The 22,833-nt window shown below is 48.2% G+C and overlaps 1 protein-coding gene across 2 annotated transcripts in view; it reads left to right on the top strand.

Moving 5' to 3' along the window:
• NPHP4 (nephrocystin 4) overlaps positions 1–22,833 on the top strand; it is a 284,183-nt gene that overhangs the window by 135,643 nt on the left and 125,707 nt on the right. For both annotated transcript variants that reach the window (XM_078611468.1, XM_078611467.1), the window contains exons 9-10: positions 3,216–3,422; positions 20,143–20,248. In XM_078611468.1, coding sequence (XP_078467594.1) covers positions 3,216–3,422; positions 20,143–20,248 — 313 coding nt within the window. The remainder of the gene's footprint in view (positions 1–3,215; positions 3,423–20,142; positions 20,249–22,833) is intronic.

Below are 22,833 nucleotides of genomic sequence, written 5' to 3'. Positions count from 1 at the left end.
AATGTCAGAGGGCAAACAGTGGTGTACTAGTTAATGCACCATGCTTGGAACGTGACAAACCAAGTCCCGGACAAGGCTAACTTCAATGGTTAGAGATATTGGCATCAGTGCTGCACTTTTGCCCACTCTTTTCACCAACCCACACTGTTCCGAATGTGTGCGAGGTGTTTATATATTGTTTACATGCGATGGGTTCACATGACTCCCCCAGCCACCAACAATGCTACACAAATTTACAACCATGCTCATTGAATTGCAATGGCTACTTAACTATTGCATGCTTATTAAAGACGTAATATTTTGTATTCTTTGGGTCTTTCGGTAAAGTCACGTAAATAGGTTTAACAAAATAAACAAAAAACCACGACGTTTCGATCGCAACACAAGCAACCATCATCAGGTGGAAGAAAGGTCGCTTGTGTTGCGATCGAAACGTCGTGGTTTTTTGTTTATTTTTATACATTTTGAACCTATCTACATGACTTTACCGAAACACCCAAATAATATGAATTCCTGCAGTCACGAAAGCTTTAAGCTATAATATATAGCGTTTCATATGAATATATTTGGACAAGAACAACATAAAACGAAGAAATCTCATGTGATCAGATTACAAATATACGATGAGTGAATAAGTGAGGTTTTTAAAGGGGGTGTGGGGGTTGGTGATTGATATTCGTCGTTGTGAAATAAGTTTTAATGGAACCTCGTGCAACATTACACCGCATCGATTGAACACGAATAATTTTATTCCCAGTTTGATTTCCATACTAAAAAAAAAAATTTACCCTGAAAGAAGGATCGCCCTGAATTGATTTTACAAATCAATAATAATGTCATTAATAAAACTTTGCATCTCAGTTGGATGGGATTCATAGTGCAATCGCGCACAGTCCTGCTTTGCACATGGACAGGTTTGTAATCATATATGGATTCTGTTAAGTTGCAGATTATTGAACGGCCGGCTGTCCAGTAAGTGCTTTCCACTTCTCCACTGTACGACTCAAATATATTTCAGTGGTCTGGCACAAGGTCCGCAGCATTTTGGGTTGATTGGGGGTAGGTGGATCATCAACTCAAGGATTTTTGGTTTTTCTTGTGGTCACTGGCCAGCCACCACGACTGCCCGTTGCTCGTGGTGCTGTGCTTTTTGAGTGCGATTTAAATCGCGGCGTTTGTTTGATGACGTCAGCCGTTGAAGGTAAGGCCACAGAGTGATCACGTGTGCCCTTAGTCTCTTCGGTGACTTCAGGTTTTATATTGTGTTTTGTTAATATATTCGTAGAAATGTTTTTTTCGCACTTATTTTTAGGTTGATTTACATAGGCTTGATGGGAGGGGGGGAGCGTAGGTGCCATGAGCCTGATGTCCTGAGTGTGATTCCGAGTTCGGTCAGTGGCGAGTTGATGTCTGAATCGCTCCTGGGCCCCCCTTTTGCCAACTTGCTCCGAGCAGCGTGGTGAAGTATGGTCAAGTAACAAACCCTGACTGACGTGTCGTAGGGAGGCACTCATTCAGCAGGGGATTGACAAAGAGGCTGTACATTGATTTCATATATATACATGTGAACCTGCACCAGCTTGTCAATCCACTGCTATTCGAAGAAGGCCTTCCTTGATGGATTTAGATTGCCGGGTGCATAGCGTGGCGTGCGAACCACTGTGCACCAATTCGGTGTGAAGTATGGTCAAACAACCCTCGTGGTGGAGACACGTGGGGAAGACTTCAATCAGCAGTGGACAAAGGGCTGTCAATTATTTTTATAGTATTTTCATTGCAAGGCAAGCCCAGTACAAAGCACCGATCGCAGTACAGGGGGTGAACAGAAACTCTGCGCCAGGGCTTAATGAAGGGGGAGAATCGGGCTCTCTGCTCTACCCACGTGGGGACCGCAAGACAGAGAACAAGAAAGCTTATATGGGGAGGGGAGGGTGGGGAGCTGTAAATCATTGTTATTATTCATCATGCGTAGCTGTCCTCGGAATCCGAAATGCGTGGCTGTGTCCTTGATGCCAGCACTGTCGATCAAAGAGATACTACGAGCAGTTGCAAAGACTTTAATATCTGTGTACTTACGGAAGTGCAAATCTTCCATTCATCTGCCCCTTCTTAACCATGTGCGGACGTGGCGTGATTGGACGCGCGCTTCCTGAAATTTAATTTGAAGAGTTTAACATTTCCATTTCAACAAAAAATGCATTGTCGTGTGTGTGTGTGCGCATGGTCACTGTGTGGTGTGGATTTTTTTGTTGTTGCAATTTGTGCCTTAAGTGAAAGTCACGGGGGCTTAAATGGTTTCACTGCGGGCCAAGGTAAGGTCTTAATGTTGGAGCAAACTTTGGTCACGGTGAGAAGTGAGAGGTAATGTCTTAATTGGGTTGCGTGAGTGGGTGTGGACGAGACTATAACATTTCCCGGGCGGAGTACAATCAAAGTTTTAAATAATGAAGTCTACAGATGCATAACAGCCATGACCAAACACCCGTGGCATTTTGTTAAATGCTCTTAAAACTGACCATGCCTTTGTGGCCAAAGGCAGCCCTTCCATTACGCAGCCTTTTGCTGGATGCCGATAAGGGTTATAAACCTATGGCACTTAGAATGTAATCGGAAAGCTCCCGTCTCGGTTCACCGTTTTAAGAATCCTAGCCTCGCCACCCCCTTGACAAACAGTGCGACTTATGTTTATGTTTTAGTCCTCCAAGCACTACTAGCCGGGTTTAAATCTGTTCGGCCTCCGAGACCTAACCATGTCGGGCGAACATGCGCAGAACGCTTGTCGCAGCCTGCGCCGCCAGAGCTCCGCTGTGGGCGGCAGAGGGCGGCGTAGCAACATCCATTGTTGTACTGCATCGTGCTCCCATGCCTGCGCTCCCCCGCGCCTTCCTAAATCCCCACTGACCGGCATGGTGATTCATGGATCACGCACAGTCGGCGAAGGACCGTTGCGCCAAAAACGGTGTGACCTCTTTGTGACAGCATTCACATAAACTGCTCTTGCTGCCATACACCGGCAGCTCTCGAGTAATTTGTTTGATCCACGGATCACGCGGGGGGGGAGGATGGAGTGGGGGGCACCGACCAAGGGGGGCGGCGCCATTCCTTTGAGGGTCGCAGTCCACTTTGAACGTCAACCGCCAACTGAAGTGCGCATGGTGAAGTATGGTGAAATAACCCCCCCCTCCCCTCCCCACGTGTTTTGTCTCCGTCCCCAGACGACGTCGTCGACCGCGTCGGTGCGTTCGTCCGTCTTCATGCGCACCGTGCGCTGGTCGGCGTGGGAACCTTCCGCCGAGGCCGTGGACCCCAGCGGGGGGCGTTCCGATCCCACGTTCGGCCGCGGGCGCGACGTCACGGTGGCACTGCTCGGGGGACCGCGAGACAACCCGGCGCACGTGCTGGTGTACGCGGACTCGGCGGAGGTGAGCCCGTCGGCGGCAGTGGTGGTGGTGGTAGTGCAGCGGCTAGCGCGCTGCGCTACGAAACCCAGCGACCTGGGGTTTGATTCCCGCATCACGGTTAACACCGGTGACGATTATTTGAACCGGTCCTTTGCCTGCCCTAGGTCGACTCAGCCCCTAAATGAGTACCTGGTACGGTGTGTAAACATCACCATTAGGGGGACAAAGGCGGCCGGGCGTGGTGTTGGCCACCCAGCCCCTCGTGTGCCGTGCCGGCCTTCGTAGGTGCTCGCTAACAGCACTTGCCCCAACAGTCTGTTAAGGCTACACGGGGGGATTTTTGTCTTTGGTGGTCGTGGTGGCAGTGGCGGTGGCGGCTGTGATGCATGGCCGTGGTCCAGTGACTAGGAAGCCAGGCAGGTGGATCACACAGAGATTATATTTGTGTGATGTGGCTCATCCAGCCAGCAGCGAGCCTGTGTGACTGCCTGACACTGTTTGTCGAACTGGCCTCACCTTGCCTTTGTCCAACCTTTGTTTGAGCTCAGTAGGTAGGTGGGTAAGGGTACAGGTCAAGGTACAGCCTTGCAATTTGCTTGCTTATGCCACTCCGAGCAGAAGGGCCTCAACTAGAAGGAGCCCCTCCAGTAGAGGGTAATTGGCCTACTCTTCCAGATTAGCCAGACTTCTTGAAGGGGTCGGGGTACCCACACTGTACCCCAACACACGCAACCTGCCAATCAGTTGTGGTGAACCCATTTATATTGTTGGGCGGACAGAGGCAGGAGGATTTCAGAGACTTGGATCGATGTTTCTGTTACCGTGCCAGGAGAACAAACCTACGACCTCTAGATAGTCCAGTGTGCTAACCGTTACACCGCAGCAGTGGTGGATTCAACTGAGTCGCAGACGTACTCTTTGGAGGCAACACATATTTATTTACACCAACACATTAACACATAGGGGTTACTGCCCCTTTACCAGATAACCTAAGGTGGTGGACCACCTGGCTAACTACGCTAGCTACTGGGAGTAGCTACAACGGACAGGACCCTGGCTTGGGTCCTTGTCCACGTGTTGGTGACTTCTTCTCTTGGACGTAGATCGTAGATCTTCAGATGACAACAGCAACGCTGGAACCCCAGTCCCTGTGGAGACCCGGTTTGTATGCTCCCGGGTCGTGGCTGGCCCCGCCCTTGGCCACGACCACCTTCGAAAAACCTCTCGTCGTTTCTCGATCCTTCCCTTAGGATCTCACCCTGTGACCACCCCCTAGCCTCCACCTGGGGCCCCTGTGTAGATCTTACTGGTCACGTGCCTTCTAGGGTCAACCAGAGTGACATGGCCTCGGGTAACCTCATCCCATGGCTGACACTCTCACACTCCCTCCTGTAGGAGTCGGCACTGCACGCCACGCGTGGTGCCACTGAGCGCTATGACCCAGCGCTCACCGAGCCCGTAAGAAATATAATGCACCAGCCATTTGTCAGTCTACACCCTCTGTATCTTGTGTTTACAGCCATGGGGCATCGGGTGGAAAGTCCACATTGTTATGGTGAGGCCAAGTCACTTCATAAGGCATTAGTTGTTGGCATCTCTCAATGTGGTATTAATTGTATGCACCCAGAGGCATCATGGAGGGTTGATTGGATTACCACCGAGGTTTGAACTTGAAAACTTCCTTTTCCAGAGCCCTGCACTACCCTGCTTGATCGCTACATAAAAGCACAGCTGGTATTGTTAATTATTTCACAATTTAATAATTTTTAAGTTGAGTATTTTTACTATTATTCTGGCAGTTTTGAACGCTTGCTAAATAGGCTTTGTTTTAGCAACAAAAAAGGAGGGCGAATGTGGATATATATACACTTGTCGTAAAATAACCCCATCATTTTACAACCGACATCGCCTCTAACCTTTTTGGTGATTTTGTGAAAAATTTAGATAGTTTTTGACCCGGTTCATAAAGTTGTCTATCAAACAGCGGCCGCCTTAACGTATTCCATTTTGCGCAGAGTAATAGCTTTCCACAAAACCACTTTTTTTTTTGCCAAAACTATTTTTTCTCACCAAAATCGCTCCAGGCCTGTTTTTTTTTTGCTGTAACACAAGCTCTAACGGCCGCGCTGACCTCCGTGGATAGCCTCTTATTTTTCACACAGGGAACTTCCTTCATCTGCTGAAATAAAAAAAAAAGTCTCTCCATTACTGCCGTGCACTTTCCGAACTGATAGTGACATCGGTGAAATGTAAATCTGTTGGAGGGCGGAAAACGGAGCCTGTGTATCGCCGTCGGGGGACAAGAGATGGCGTGGGTTAAACCTTTTCTTGCCGATCTGCAGTCGACCACGTCAGCGTCCGTTATCCATAGTACTTACGTCCGACGTGATTGGTGGATTGTACGAAACGAAGTTATGCAAATAAGACACGTGGCCCGACGAAGGGAGATGAGGGCGGAGGGGCGGCAGAGCGGTGATCATCAAGATGGAATGTGGTGCACAGCAAGTAGGCTGCTGACATTGGATTTTCTCTTCGTGCTCTGCTTTACTGCTACGTACATGCATAAACATCCAATTAGGACGAAATTGTCATGTGCTGTCTCAGCCGATTGCGAGCAATAAATACAACACTCGGGGGCAGTGTTTCTCATCGGAACGTGTCGCTTTACTGACGTGAACCAATGAGGACTTCCGCACCGTTGTTTTCTGGTGGACTTTGCTTGCGCGAGGTCAACTGTGGGTTGAATTCAACCTCTTTTGAGTCGCCCCACCATGAGGGCATGCCGGATGTGAAAGTCAAGAGTCGCCCACAAACGATTTGAGACACCCAGTCACGTTCATATGTAACGGCTGGATTCGAACTGCTAACTGTAATATTTGTTAATGATATGTGCGTGTCAGTAAAACAAATATAAAATATTTAAAATATCCAAAAACTGTCACGATATGTTGCAAACAATATAATTCCATTAGTAACTTGTGCATACGTCCTCATGCGTGTATAACACTATTTGCTCACTGCTCCGTGCATTTTGCTTCCTCATCCTCCCTCCCTCCTTCCACTTGCCTTCACTGCCTCAACTCACCCCGCCGTGCTGACTGACCCCTCCGTGCTGACTGACCCCTCCGTGCTCACTGACCCGGCCGTGCTCACTGACCCCTCCGTGCTGACTGACCCGGCCGTGCTCACTGACCCCTCCGTGCTGACTGACCCCGCCGTGCTGACTGACCCCGCCGTGCTGACTGACCCCGCCGTGCTCACTGACCCCGCCGACCTGGCTAACCCCGCCGTGCTGACTGACCCCGCCGTGCTGACTGACCCCGCCGTGCTGACTGACCCCGCCGTGCTCACTGACCCCGCCGTCCTGACTGATCCCGCCGTGCTGACTGACCCCGCCGTGCTCACTGACCCCGCCATCCTGACTGACCCCGCCGTGCTGACTGACCCCGCCGTGCTGACTGACCCCGCCGTGCTGACTGACCCCGCCGTGCTCACTGACCCCGCCGTGCTGACTGACCCCGCCGTGCTCACTGACCCCGCCATCCTGACTGACCCCGCCGTGTTGACTGACCCCGCCGTGCTGACTGACCCCGCCGTGCTGACTGACCTCGCCGTGCTCACTGACCCCGCCGTGCTGACTGACCCCGCCGTGCTCACTGACCCCGCCATCCTGACTGACCCCGCCGTGCTGACTGACCCCGCCGTGCTCACTGACCCCGCCATCCTGACTGACCCCGCCATCCTGACTGACCCCGCCGTGCTCACTGACCCCGCCGTGCTCACTGACCCCGCCGTGCTGACTGACCCCGTCATGCTGACTGACCCCGCCGACCTGACTGACCCCGTCATGCTGACTGACCCCTCCGTGCTCACTGACCCCGCCGTGCTGACTGACCCCGTCGTGCTGACTGACCCCGCCGACCTGACTGACCCCGCCGTGCTGACTGACCCCGCCGTGCTCACTGACCCCGCCGTGCTCACTGACCCCGCCGTGCTGACTGACCCCGCCATCCTGACTGACCCCGCCGTGCTCACTGACCCCTCCATGCTGACTGACCCCGCCGTGCTGACTGACCCCTCCGTGCTCACTGACCCCGCCGTGCTCACTGACCCCGGCGTGCTGACTGACTCCGCCGTGCTCACTGACCCCGCTGTGCTGACTGACCCCGCCGTGCTCACTGACCCCGCCGTGCTCACTGACCCCGTCGTGCTGACTGACCCCGCCGTGCTGACTGACCCCGCCATGCTGACTGCTGTCCTGACTGACCTCGCCGTCTTAACCAATTGTCTAAATTGGCTCCACTATCCCCTTGTGACTCAATTCCTAACGCCCTCATCCCTTTCACCTGTCCATCATTCAGCCTCCGACTCGACCCACATTGAGTTCATCGCACACGAGCAGAGTGCAACTAAATTGCACCACTTGTTTTGCTATTGAATTAATACTGCGCAAATTGACCAAACATCACAATGCGGCACCCCACTAAAGGTATTCCTCGTGCCGCAAGCCCATGACCACTTAGAACCAGACTCCTTGTTCACGCAAACCGGGCGAGTGTGTGTTCGACCTAGATTCACCACGGCAGTCTTGCCATGCAAAGGCGGCAGCGGGGTCTGGGCCGGGGGAAGCTATTTTTAGTGATCTGCACGGTCTCCACTTTTAACAAGGGAGCTGCACGCTAAGCTCTGGCGCATTCTCGCAAGCCGCTGCGATGTCGCCGAGTCAAGGCGGAAGGGAAGAGATGGCTCCGTCTAATTTCTAATGGCCCTTTGTACTTAGTGGTGGCCTTTGTAGATGAAGACTATGAATAATATAATAATAATAATTATTCACGGTCAGGGGGTGGGGGGTTCTTTTTTTTTTGGTGCAAACGAGGGCGTGCGCTCCCTCCGGCGCGTCAAATAATTAGGAATGTAAATGGTCCATGTGCTGTCCTTGCGAGCCATTACAATTCAAATCGTAGACTACACATGGACACTCTTAGTTCGACGTTTGCCCAATTTTGGCTCACCCACTGAGCATCGGTTTGGGCTTTGCTTCCAGTCCCATACACATAACACCCAAGATGCATCGTCTTTAAGACATCTTTTTTTGCATCGAGATCATAGCTTAAATTTTTCTATATATTTTTATACTCCCGATTACATTTCAATCCTCCTGTCATTGTCGTGCCATGAGACTAAGAAGTATCGTTTCCAAACCCTCGCAGTGATCAAAGAATCGCACGCTGACAGCCAGTAGGCCCACAGAATATGATGCCACGTGACTAGCTCGGAGTTACGTAACGATGCCCCTTATCCAACGCCGGGTGGTTGCACCCCTTCATACCCTGTAAAGAATGTTTTGTGGAAAGTAATAGAACTAAATTTGTTCATATTCTTGGTTCTTTCAGTAAAGTCACATAGAAGGGAAATAATAAAATAATACAAATAGAAAACATTTTTTTCCCCTTCTACGTGACTTTACCGAAAGAACCAAGAATATGAATCCCTGCAGTAACGGAAGCTTTAAATCAAAATTTAAATTTGTTTATTTTGCACCGCTGGGATCTGCCAAATTAATAGGGGGATGGTGGGGGGAGTGGAAACTAATGTTAAAACATTGACCTTTGGGTAGTCAATAATGGCTCGGAGTGTCAGCTCGCTTCATTTCGACCACGTAATAATGTTCATAATTAAGTTATTCATGATCATCATTATTAAATGTGATTTGTATTTTTTATATGTGTTTCTATTCATGATTTTGTATATATTCCAAACTGACTAACAGAAGCATACAGTCCGCAATTTTTCACTGACCAATGTGCATCTTTGTAGTGAGTGATGAAGTATCGATAAATAATAATAATATTATAATTATCATTATATTATTTAACCCCTGCTATGAACCCAGGATGTTTGGTGGTGCCTGCTCAGTACTGTGACACAAGTATTGACCTCTTAATCCGCCCTGTCGCCTTAAAGGAGGAATTCGGGTTTTCTTTTTTCATACTTTCTCCGCTTGTCTCGGAGTTGAGAATGGTCCCGGGGGGTTTGTGCTTTGCACCCAGATACTTGACCTGAGAAAGACATTAGCCCCACCAATCCACCTTTCGAGCCATCACGCCTGGAACCGCGGACTCACACATGCCATCTCAAGTGTGGGAATTCAAACGGAAGGGAGCGGGAGAGAGCTACAGTTGGATCGAGCAGGCGTGACGAGGCTTGCGCTACGATAGCATTAATAGAGTGGAGGCCACTGTCAAAATTCGTGCCCTGTGTCACCAATCGAGAGTGTGAGCTGCATAAGGTGAGATACATTTGAGCTGGTGTATGCACTGCTGTGGTAAATGAGCTCAGTTCTAACTTCCCACGACCGCTAAGGCCCCGGCTATGTAATGCGTTCTCTTGATGAACTTGAGAGGCAATTGGTTATTCTAGATTTGAAGTTTTCGTGACTGCAAGGATCCATACTCTTTGGTTCTTTCGGTACAGTCACGTAGGTAAAGAAAAGAGAATAAATTAAATCACGACGTTTCGGACAACACACAAGCGTCCATCATCAGGTGGGACAACGACAGCAAAAATCAGTTTCTGAAATAGGTTAAAGAGCTGCTGGTAACAGGGGATTATATAGACGAGGGAGGAGGGGCGGTGGAAGGAGGGAGCAAATATGACATTAAGAGTAGGGAGCGGTAAATGAAACTGCGCTATAAGACGAACATGGACGTCAAATTTCTGAATGATGGAAATGAGCAGGGCTGGGTGTAAGAGACTGGAGATGTGGATATGAAGGCAAACGGTTTGCCTTGGTTACTTGTGGTGACCTGTTAAGCCAGTTATGTCATAGCATTAGTGGAGTCTTTATCGGAAGAAAAAAAATCAATTTTGCTGTGTCTTGATTTTTTTAGAATGGTCCTGATGAATGCCGTTTAAGGGGCACCACTGTGGCGAGATGTTACCTACTCCACCTGCTATGCAGGATGTTGTTGGTTCACTCCCAACGCTGACACCTGTACATTTGGAGTTTGCGTGTTCTCCCTGTGGTCCACGTGGATTTTTCTCCGGTTCCACCGGGTTTTGCCTCCACGTATAGAAACACACGTTTAGAGTATTTGGCTGCTACTATAAATTTCCACACGATGAGCCACTTGGTTTGGCTATCATTTGTGACCAGGTCGCATCTGAAAAACAGCTGTTTCGCTCAGTGGGCCTTACGCTGGTAAAATAAAATAGTTCCGTTGATGGAATGGTTTTAACGTGTGTTTGGGATGTGAAATGGTCTGCTTGCAGGAAACCCACTCGTACGAGAAGCAGCAATCAACCTTCTGCAGCGCTGGTAGCCTTTGGAAACCTACTTGTTAGACTGCCTACTGCAGGCACAACATCATTTATCATGTAGGATTCATAAAGCAATAAATTACTCAAAGCTATAAATTACTCAATGCACTGAGCCAGCACTGCTGAGATCGTGACTTCAATTCAAAGCAGCCACCAGAGGTTTTGACAATGTTCTCACCGGTATAGAGTCGGTGGTCTCGTCCCAGTCACCGGTGACCACACAAGAGGACAAATCATGTACATTTATTAGATTTTCAGTCAATGCAGCCGAGGCAGGCTCTTGAGGGTTGTATTTTTTGTGAATATATCTTCGTATGATTATCATGGGGAAGCCAATCTACACAGAGCGTGATATAGTGCCACCTAGAGTTGGCTAGCAGGGCCAGAGTGGCGATGTAGCGGTTAGCGCACGGTGCTATAAGCCCAGTGGCCTGAGTTTGATTGCTGGCCAGTGGCGATTGGAGTGGCATCTGTGTGCCCCCCTTCCATCCCCCCACCCCCGCCTGGTTTACCCAACCCACACCGACCGGCATTATTTAGATATGATTGACAATTTCCCATGGTCGCATGGTGAGTGTGGAGTATTTCATTCAGCAGTGGATCTAAAAAGAGGCCCCCGTTCGGTTTCAAGACTCGTTTTCAGAGAGGGAGAGCCCCTGCATTGGGATTATTGATCTATTTCAGCAACGAGTAATGGGATTGTGGGAGGGAACCAGAGAACCCAGAGAAAAATCCTGACCACCTCGCAGCCTGAGGCCTAAAACACGTGATGAGCCCTGGGGGTCACCCATACTGAGACCTGACCAGGCTCAACTCTTGTTTGGCTTCCGAGATCTGATGAGTTCAGGCAAATCCAGGGTGATTTCGTTCGGCAACGTGGTGATCTCTTGATTGACTAAGTTCCTAAATCATGTTTTTAGTTTTATGATGTAACTCATACTTTAGAACCCCTCTTAACGACCACCCCTGTTAACGACTAATCGCTTAACGATGGGGCTCCATAGAACTCAATGTGTAGTGTATAGTGTAATGTATAATGTCGTGTATAGTAGTGTATAATAGAACCCCTCTTAACGACCACCCCTGTTAACGACTAATCGCTTATCGACAGGCCTCCATAGAGCCCAATGTGTAGTGTATAGTGTAGTGTATAGTAGTGTAGTGCCTCCATAGAGCCCAATGTTGTTCGCTTTCCGACCATTCCCCTGTTAATGACGGGCTGTTGTAGTTACAGTAAATGTTAATTAATGCGTCCATTAATCATGTTTTTTTAATATTATATGTTTTTAATGTTAGTATGTTTATGTATTACTTTCCATTGTTTAAATATTAGGAGGTATCTTTTTGGGTGAAAAAGGGGGAAACGTTCAATACTATTGCAGTGACTTGTAGCGTCACTACTGCGTGAGCCTGTACACACATGACATCACTACTGTGTCAGCCTGTACACACATGACGTCACTACTGTGTCAGCCTGTACACACACATGACGTCACTACGTCGGGCATATTGGAATGACGTCACGGCCGGGTCGGGTATCCGGGAGGCTGTCGTCAGTGCCACTGGGGTTGTGTCAGGCGATGGCACTCTGTATGAACCCAGCCGGACACGTGACCGGATAAAGGTGGGGGCCGGGGACCCCAGGGGGACCTTGGGGGGTGGCGTGGCCAGGGGCCAGAGGTCGCAAACGGGTTTTGATTCCTTACCAATACCCGGCCGCACCAGGGTCGCAAATGGGTACCCGTACCCGTACCCGGCCGGGTACAGGTAGCCGTTCCCTACCCGTACCCGTACCCTACCCGAAATGAGTGACAAACGGCTACTCACCAGTGACTCACGGCCTACCCGTACCCGGCCGCACCAGGGTCGCAAACGGCTACCCGTACCCGTACCCGGCCGGGTACGGGTAGCCGGGTATCGGGTAGGGTACGGGTATCGGGTACCCGGTTGCGACCTCTGCCAGGGGCTGAGCCTTCTCGAGGATTCCAGAAGGTGGGCGTGGCCCGGGCACGCCGAGGCGGATATAAGCGGCCTCCGCACCTGGTGCGGGGCGGCTCGGGTCCGGGATGAAGATGCCTCGTGAAGAAGAAGAGTCAAGCTTCAAGTCAGCGTGGCCACCCAGTAGCCCTCCTGGCTTGGCCACGCCAGTCGTATCAGAGTGTCAGTGTTAGCGAGTGATAGTGTGTGTTAGCGAGGATAGGTCGGTGGTCACCACCCTATGTGTAATGTTAAGAATTACCCGTTGTGTCTAATAATGAATAGTGTTGCCTCCCAAAGTTCCAGTGTGCGCCTGAATTGAACCCACTACATTATCGCAACGAATTAAGCCTTTAACGTGTATTTCCTATAATTGCTTAAGGAACAAATCACTTAACAGCCGGTTTCGTGTAACCAATTACCGTCGTTAAAAAGGGTTCTACTGTATTACACAATTGAGATATACGACAAGATAAAGGTGCAGCCCTGCAATTGCTTACTCGCGTCACCGCTGGCAGGAGCGCCTCTGCTCGAGGTATCTCTAGAGACCCCTCTTGAGGGCTTTTTGGCCTACTCTTCCACGCTCAATAATCATCCCCGAAGAGATGGGAGTACGCACGCTTTACCCCGCTGAAAGCGACATGCCGATAGACTAATTGAGACATAATTAAATGTGAAATTAAAAGTAAATTATATAAGATGCGTAGTGCCACACAAGCATCCCATTCCAGCTGCCGTTTCTCCGTAGAAAGAAACCAAAAAAACCGAGTGCGCGAAAGAAACCCGGCGTTCCGAGTCTCCCCGGGGTCGTTGAGAGTGCGTGCGTTATTACGAAAACTTTCTTCCTGGGGGGGGGGGGGGGGGGCACCGTGGTCGCATTTTTTGCCAAACCACGCGGCGAAATTAATAAACGCGTCGGAGCTCGCTGAGAATCCCGACAAGCGCGCGGGTCGTGCGGTTCGGCGATATGGAGGAGGTGTTATCGGGGGGGGGGAGGGGGGGGCGCAAACGGGCTGGACCAAGCGGTGTCATCTGGTCCCGACGGGGAGCGGAGCTCGGGGGCAACGAGCGCAGGGGCACGAAGGCTACGATCGATCTGCGTTCGCTTTCGTTGGAGCTCTCAAAAAACTTGAAGTGATCTCGCCGGTCACTCTAATTGCACAGTCTGTTAAAGCGTCCTCCATTCACCTTTCACCGGTGTCTATCGAAATTTACATCGAATTTGGAAAATAACAGCGCCCGTGACTCTGTCGTACGCGTGCAGCCGTCTCGTCAGCCCACCGCTGCATGAGGGCCGTGCGGATTGCTTGGGGTGATTTGATCGTCGTTCTCGATTCATCGGTGTGTAACTATCGACCGCATTGGGACATAAGCCGGCCAATGCGCAACGTCTCCTTCACAAATGGAAAATTAAAAGACACGGCCCACGGTAGGGCGACTATGGCGATGCAACCCAAACGATGGATCATTTAGTTATAAATGTTGTGGTTTCACGCTTCAACACACCGGTGGGCTAAAGCAGTGAACTATTTGTCTTTTGTCAACGTGACACTTTTTTACTGATTGGCCGTGTCGGGTGATGGAGGGTTACGGCACATTTATAAATAACGCGATCTAAACCCAAAAACGCTGATTATGAGTTAAACCTCTATCCATAATAGAGGTTTTTGGGGGTTAGATCACGTAAATATAAATGTGTCGTTAAACCCGCCACCTCCCGACGCAGCCAGTCAAGCAAGGTTTTGTCACGTAAGCACAACATCGCCAATTCGTTATTAATTCAGCACACTGGTGTGTTGGGGAGCAAACCTACAGCATTTACAATTCGAGTACGACGTTACGCCCGGTAATTACAACCAACCTCATGAGGCGACAGCCATCATTTGTTTTTGTACGATCTAACCCCCCCCCAAAATAAACCTCCTTTTATTCATAATATTGGGCGCTAAAGCATGCGTGTTAAACCAGTTTGACCCACTGTTGTCTGCACTCGTTCAACGGAGGAGGAGTACAACTACTGGAAATCTCTCTCATCGCTGCTGCCAGGCCTAAACATTGCTATTTAGCTCCTGAACAAAGTGCTGCCAGCATGCGGCAAGAGTAGAGTACGGTAGAATAATCACACCGCTGAGTGCGTGTTTGCGAAGGCAGGCAGTTTAGCCATGGATGTAGAGAAGGTACAAGAGTGCAATAATTTATTTCACACTTTCCACTGCTGCCGTTAACAACGTGGCTCTCTCGGGTCTGTGACAACCGATTATGCATTCTGCAATTTGCAGGCAACCTTTTACAATTCTGCTTTGAATGCACATGAGTTTGTTTCGTCATACTTTTTAAATTACTATTATTATTATTGAAGGGTTTGTCTGTTACTCGGTAGCTGCTGCTAATTGGCGACTATTCTTGCGCCAATTTAGAATCCGTTCATCAGGAAACATTCTGAAAAGTAGCTCCCTTTAGGCCACCACACGGTGTAAAGTGCAATCTGCAACTCCTATTACCCACTGCGTCTCTTTGGCCTCTCTGGCGATGTGCTATGAAGAAGGACTATTGCCCAACACATCATATATTATATATATGTTTTCCGTTTTTTGTGTTATACATTGTGGTCACCCGCCAAAGCACTATCCAGGTTGAAACCTGATTAGAGTCTGAGAATCTGATGAGATCGGCTGCATTCTGGGTGATTTTGGAATAATCGTCACTGTTTAACCGCAATAAGTAAGTAAATAAATACATTTAAATCATAGAGTTCCCTTTTAATCCATAAACATACGGGCTTTTAAGAAAAGTGTAATTTGTTTAACAGGCTTGAGCTTCTTGGTGAGTCTCAGAAAGTCAATACTGGTCCAGATGATGGCTACTTCTAGAAATGTCGCCGGAAAACGTGGGACCAGTAAAAACAACCTATCGGCTCATCGACGAAGTTGTTATTATATCTTCATGTTTGGACTCAGACCCTTGACTATTGAGTTATTGCACACAATCCAGAAAGTGCATAGTATACATGTCACTTATTTTAATGTAGCATTGCATTTTCTTCACATGTCACTAAATACTAATCCCATATTTAAGATTGCAGCAAAGATGTATCGTTGGTGAAAGACAGAAAAATGCATCGACCTTATTCAAGTTTCTTCATTGCAATAGGTTGCTTAAACAAGGCCTCAGTCAATGCTAATGGCAGTCACTGCAATAGGTGTGTGTGAAAGTAGGTAAGAGCACAGCTGAGATGCAATACAGATTTGTGTCTCTTCTTGGCACACCCAGTCCGAGTGTCACCATGGCTTTTCCGACCAATCTCAATTTCAGCTTGCCCCTCTGTTCCATTTCCTCGTCGCAAAACCCGCGGTTTGTGTTTATCCATTTCTCATTATTGCTTCCTAATGGGTGCCAGTGGAGTCAAACTTTGGCACCTGTGGCTGCCTGAATATTGCCGGGCCAAATGGTCCCCTTGACACGCGATGCACAGCGGTGGAGATCAGACGCTTAGCTTCTGTCTGGAGTAGCCGTAACGTCGCGGTTATTGCAGCTTCTCTCTCTCTCTCTGGTGGAGTCGACGTGCGAGACGGCGTGCCGCGCCGACCTCTGCTAACACCAATTGCTGCCGCGATTCTTCACTTGCCCAAGGTGCGAGGGGAGGAATATGAAAAAAAATTAAGGATATAAAAAACCAGCTATCTCCGTCACTCCCGTGTCTCGCACGGCCTACCGACATTTGCGATTTAGTCCTTTGTGCATTAACCCTTCTGTCTGTTTCGGTTCCATGCTGCGCCACACTAAGGGCTGAATTTTAAAGAGATGAATCAGTAAGAGAAAAAAATAAGCCGTGCATTTCTTGTAGATTATTGGCGTTGGGGGTGTTAATACGCAGTCTGACAAGATTTAGAAGCCTCGTTAATGAGACTTAAAGTAATTAATGTTACGAACGAGGCACGTTATTATTAAAGCACTTACATCATGTCATTGCCGTATGTTTTTACGCGACGTGGATGAAATGGTGTCTTCCGAGCACGCTTTGAATGTAACTTTACAATATTTTTATTCTGAATTATTTTCAGAATTATTTCGAGATGGCTTTTTGAGCCAGACCACTGAGCCAGCACCGCCGAGATCCAGAAACCCACACGTGATTAGGCTGGCTTCTCAAGCGTGGCGAGTGGACGGTGTCGGCGCGGTCAAAAAAACGTAAAATTTTAGATTTTCACTAGATTGAGCTAAATCCAGCAATGAGAATATAATACATTGGTTTTAGTGGCCTGAAACAAACCGCCGTGTTTCATGGCATGGCCTTGTGGGAAAGTGCACCCTAAAGTGTGGATAAAAGAGGTCACTTGAGTAACATTAGAAGTGGTTCTGCAGTATCCTTTTCTGCGGGCGACTCTCCATCACTGATCTGCCAGAGTTCCAAATGGATTTCTTGTTTCGTGATACAACGCCAATAGCACAATTTTACAAAAATAGGGCATAAGATAAAGTATGTTTCTCTTATGAAAGGACCTTTCCACTTATGTCAAGCAGCCCAATACAAACAGCTGATGTACCTTTCTTTAAGATGGGGAAACTTCGTTTTGGAGTGATTTGAGTTGACGGATCTTTAATGAAGACCTCATTCTTCGTTAGATCACCAACCATCAGCACTATGAGAGGGTCCCACAGGTTGCAGTTCACAGAGTAGTTTTCTGACCATTCTGTAATAATTTATGCGTAATATTTACATGAATTAAGTAGATTTTCTCTGGCTACGACCACATGCAAATGCAGCCAGAGGGGCTTTCCTGGATAAATAAAATAATTGTTAACATTTCTATCGGCTTCTTTTGCTACACCTTCTTCACTTTGCCTGTCAACCCACTTCATTTATTTCAGCACATTCTGCTTGAAGTGTGCTAATTAACTTCTACACTAAATGTCCACTCATCTACACCGAGTTGGGTGTATGCGTACACTTATCATGTTTATATCAGAACTGAGGTGTTAACTCAGTTTTCAAACGGGATATTTGACGGTCAAAATCGAAGCGCGCTCGAATAAAAAAAAACAGTGCAAATGTAATGTGAGCGCAATCGGCGTCAGAAAAAGGTAGGCACGGGTCCAAGCAAGCTCTATGTTTTAGTCTAACAGTGACCTAAACAAATGTATATCAATTAACGGGCGTATGGATTCTTGTTGGGTCAGTGAATCGAGGGGTTTGTTACGCAGTGTGTGTGGTTGGGAAGATTGCATCACCGCTTAAATGAATTGATAACCGAATAAATGTGTGTATGGATTCTCAATGGATAAGTGGATTGAAGGATTTATTGACGGTCGAGTGGACAGATGGCACAGATGGATATCCCAAAAGGGCAGTTGGAATATTAATTGTCCACTCTCACCCGGCACAGCTTGGCCTAACACCCCATTCCCATGCACTCAGTTGAAGGGACTGATGGCATTACAACTGCAGCTAAATTACAAAGACCAGTTTCCTCTCAGGAGTTGCAAAGGCAAATATATGACCACTGAACAGACTCAGGTGCGGAGTCTGTTCAATCATATAGTGCAGACTCATTGATCTAACAGGCCTGCCTACTGATGAGACCCAGACGATCGAAAACCCGGTCGAGAATTTGCTTGCTTAAACAAATTCTCCTAGATATCTTCTTGGTTCTTTCGGTAAAGTCACGTAGAAGGGAAATAATAAAATAACAAAAGTAAAACATCATAAAATTATTCTCACGACGTTTCGGCCACAACGCAAGCAGCCGTCCTCAGGTGAAGAACAGGTCTGTACGTGACTTTACCGAAAGAACCAAGAAGATGAATCCCTGCAGTCACGAAAGCTTTAAATCTAAATTTTTCCTAGATAGTAAAGGTATGGCAAGCGGGTAGGCGGATGGACTAAGCATTGATTGTACGCATACGTGGACTCACGCACAGCAGCAATGCCTGTATGCGCTTGCAGGTGCTGTGCTTGTATGGCAGCGAAGGCTCACTGGCAGGAGGCCGTCGGGGCAGACGCACGTTCCTGTGTTTGGCATTTGGTGAACGCACCTTGGCAGGAGGTGAAGGGACGCGGTTAGGCGATGTGTGACGGAGCTGTGAGATTGGGGGGGGGGGGGTATTGTTAGCAGGAGATTACGAGACGGAGCCAGGTGCTATAGGCGGAGCTGTGCATTACAACTGCCGAGAGGGTACACACACTAAAGATGTCATCAGCAGCTGGCGTGATATATCCACTGCTGGATGAAAGCCACCCTGTACCATCGCCACGCATTGCAGCAGTTCATCTGACGCTTATCACATGGGCTGACCTCATCGCTCCAACTCTGCTCTGGCTGCCACTGTTGTTAGTGTAGCTGGTATGGGCTTAATGTAAATGAACCAAAAGTATAATTGTGAATGAAAGTATTAATGACCATGGATTGGGCCCATAGGGTCACGTGAATGCACAGTTGGCCACGCCCACCAGTTGAGTAATCAATTCAGGGTACAGGGCACCTGTTCAGATTCGGGTGAACGCTGTGAAATGGTGTGAATTGGGGTTGATTGCTGTGCATCTGGTCATAATTACAGATGCACGAATGCTCCTCGGAAGAACACTTCGAAATAAAGAGTTGCAGTCACGTAATCTTCTGGTGTCACTTGGTGGTGGAGTCATCCGATTCTTAGGAGGGCAGAACACAACGCAGAGTATCCACTCATCACCTCCGAACTCATCTACTACTATTATTATTGTTGTTTTTGTACTCATTAACCGGCCTGTCCCCTCATAACGAACATGGGAGAAGAGGGATGGGGCGGGCTGGTTACATTAGTATCGACCAGAGGCCAGCATCGCCTCGAGTGACGTATTGCGCCAAATGCCAATCAATTTTCTTAGCAGTCTCTATGATATCTCTGATCCATGTCTTCCTCTTTCTCTCTCTCAGTGCAAATCCAGCGCATACACATCCCCCCATGCCTATGAGCAAACTGTCATTCTTGGTTCCATTCTATTCGTCACCGTCAATTTTTCTGACCGATATCTTAGGTGCGCTTTTTTAAAAAAAAATCTTCTTCACACAGCTCATATACAATAGCTCCTTCGCACGGCTCGAAGAAGCTATTGTACATTTGGATTTTTCCGCTTTGGGCTCATCAGCGAGACACAGCGGTGCCATTAAACCGCACGGCAGGCACCACTTTACCGTTCGCTACAGGTTTCTTCGCAGCAGAGCAGAGTCCCTAACGACGTGAAGCTGCGAGCGGTGAAAGCGAGCGAGGTGAAAAGGGGTCTCGGAGACTTCAAAAAGCGAGGTTCACAGAGCGCTCGCGCGTTGCGTTCTTCTCTGGAAAGTTTGGGCGTTCGTGTCGATGTCCTCGCTAATAAACGCCGTTCTACCTCTGCTGTCTCCCTTTCTCCCAATTCCCCCCCCCGCCGCCCACCCGCTTCTGCTTCCACTCCGATGCTGCGTGTGCCAAGGGAGGTTGCGGCTCCATCCGCTTCCGATTCGGGTGGACGGAGGAGGAGGCTCGCCAGCTGCAGGCGCAGCGAGCGAGCCACGGGCCGCCCACCGTCACGCCGCACGGTGAGAGACCTTCAGAGGGGTACACGCGGCCCTGTGGAGGGGAACAACACCAAACGTTGCAAACAAACGTGACACGCTGCCCACCTGAAGCTGGGTGATCCCAGGACCCAACGGCCGTGTTGAGATTCACGGTTTTTACATAATTGTATTTATTAAACCATTCACGTTCCATTTTGGCAATAGCCTCGTTTTCTGGGCTGATGAAGGTGAGACAACTCGACCAGAATCTCTTTGTTTAACATTAAAAAAAACACAAACGTAGACAAAAAGTTGAGTTACGTAACAGACACTGCAATAGTCATGGTGCAGTACGATTGACAGGGGGTACCAATCAAGCAACGTGGTATAAAATGGGTAAACTGGCCAAGCCACGATTTGAGATTCACTTTTATTTTTCAAATAGGACGAAAGCCAGACCAAGACACCTTTTTATTGAATTCGGTTGAGTGAGTGTCCAAGGTTTCAGAGAGTCAGGCCAAAACACCGATAAGATCCTGAGTGTTCCATGCTCATGTTCGACTTAAGAGGGCATTTTGTTAGGGTTGTACATATGTTGAACTTCTTTCGCAGCGTACATGGCAAACCGCGCTAATCGGAGGGTTGAGTGTGCATGCCCGATGTTCATCGAGACCACTTAAAGAGTCGCAATTCTCGTGGGAGACCATCGATATTCTGCAGAAGATAAGTCAGAACGTTTCCATTACCAACAGGGCACTGCTATAACTATTGGGAGCTCTGAGCTTGGGGTTACAATTCCACTTTTTAGTTTCATGGTGGTGGAGGTAAATGTGTTAATAGGACATCCCACTGTTGGTGTGCCGCTAATTGGCGCTCATTTTAATGTCCCGGGAGAGATATTTAGGTGCTTGCACCTCGGACGAGTTTTTCTTTTCTGGTGAGTCAAGCGTATATCCACAGGATCACCAACTTGTACATTTATATTTACTACGAAACAGTCAGTAGCTACTACTGCCTCACTACATACTACTGTACAGTCAGTAGATACAACTACAGAGTCAATAAATACTACTTACTCTGTCGTCTGTAGAGTGTGTACGTATATACACGTACGCGGGGGTACAAACATTTTAAGGGGGGGGGTGGGCACAATTATAGGGAAAACCTTTTATATCAACTATTTACCCCCCACTTACTATAACTTTTTGGACTTCTGCAAGCCTCTTATAATTTTGTTGGTGGAGAAATGGACAAACGGCCCACTGGGCTTTCACAATAGCTTGGTATCTGTGTATGTATATGTAAGATTTTTAAGAGAAGTTTTGGAGAAAAAAAATTCGCCCGGACAACGCCGGGCACTTCCCGCTAGTATATATATTATAAATGGATTGTGCTGTTGAATGGTTTAATGCTGAGTGCTGTCTCCACCGGCTATATTACACAATTATACTACCCAGCACTTTAAGTAGGACGTCTGCTGCAAAGCAGACATTAATGACGAAATAACGACCTCGTTATTAACACCATTTTTCTCTTGTTGTAGCCCCCAATATAAAACCTTGGAAGTCAATTTCCCCCCCCCCCCCCCCCGTAACGTTCGTTTTCCAAGTCTTCAAAAATGCCAAGTGGAAGCCCACGAAGGTGCTGTATCTTGGTGGGCTCTCAGCCGGTGTCGAGTAATCAATCGATACATCAGCGGACGAGTGCACAAGACACTGGGAGCCACACCTCGGTTCGCAAATCTCATTGGGGTTCAACCATTCCCACTGGCAGTTTGTTTTAATTGGGCAGTTGAGTTCACCACTCACACGACTTTAACTTAAGCACTTTCGAACTGTGCACCATACCCAATGTGAAATGTATCCCACTTGACTTTTTTTCCATTTGTATTGCACAGGGGTTGTTGTTGTTGTTTTATAAATATATGTATATCTGTCTTGCTTAATGTCCAGCCATGTGTCATTCCACTGCTGCGTGAAGCATCCGCCGCGTCCCCCACATGACGTGTCGACCGTATGATTCATCAGAATCCGTATTTACAGTGGAGGAATCCGATGAGCTGTAAAGCTCTTTGTTCACAGATCTCCAGTAGGGGCGGGTCAGAAAGTTACAACAGCAAACGGTACAAAAACACGATAGGAGTGCAAAGTATAGGAAAGATAAACAAATCGCTCAAACAATTAAAATGAAAGTAAACTTTTTTTTTTATTGCAGGTTGGGGAAGTGGGGACCCAGGACGAGATCAGACATCACTCCCCATCGACGTATAAAAGCCAAAATTTCAAATAAAAACTTTCTCTTTACTTGCCATATATATTTTTTATTCGCCACTTAACTTTCTTACGCTATTCGTTACGCACGGTCGCACTTTATTCTGTGCGCGGTTGCAATTTACTCCGCTCAATCGGTGTAAGCCGCTGAGGGCGTGACGGATTTCTTTTCTCATTCCTTTGGCTCTGTTGCCCCCACCCCCCTCCTCCTGTATCATCCCCGTTCTGCTGTAACATTGCACCGATACCCACTTGATTGAGGGCGGTATTGGGGCGTAAAATTAAGATTGATTGATGTTAAACTTGACCGAGAATCATACTCGGGTCACCGGGTTCGGACATGCATATCCTGGTGGA

The sequence above is a fragment of the Lampetra planeri genome, chromosome 36 (genome assembly GCF_965212315.1).
Source record: "Lampetra planeri chromosome 36, kcLamPlan1.2.h2, whole genome shotgun sequence".
NCBI classification, from domain to species: domain Eukaryota; kingdom Metazoa; phylum Chordata; class Hyperoartia; order Petromyzontiformes; family Petromyzontidae; genus Lampetra; species Lampetra planeri.
The sequence above is the reverse complement of the archived record's forward strand: the minus strand, read 5'-3'. Positions and strand labels throughout refer to the sequence as shown.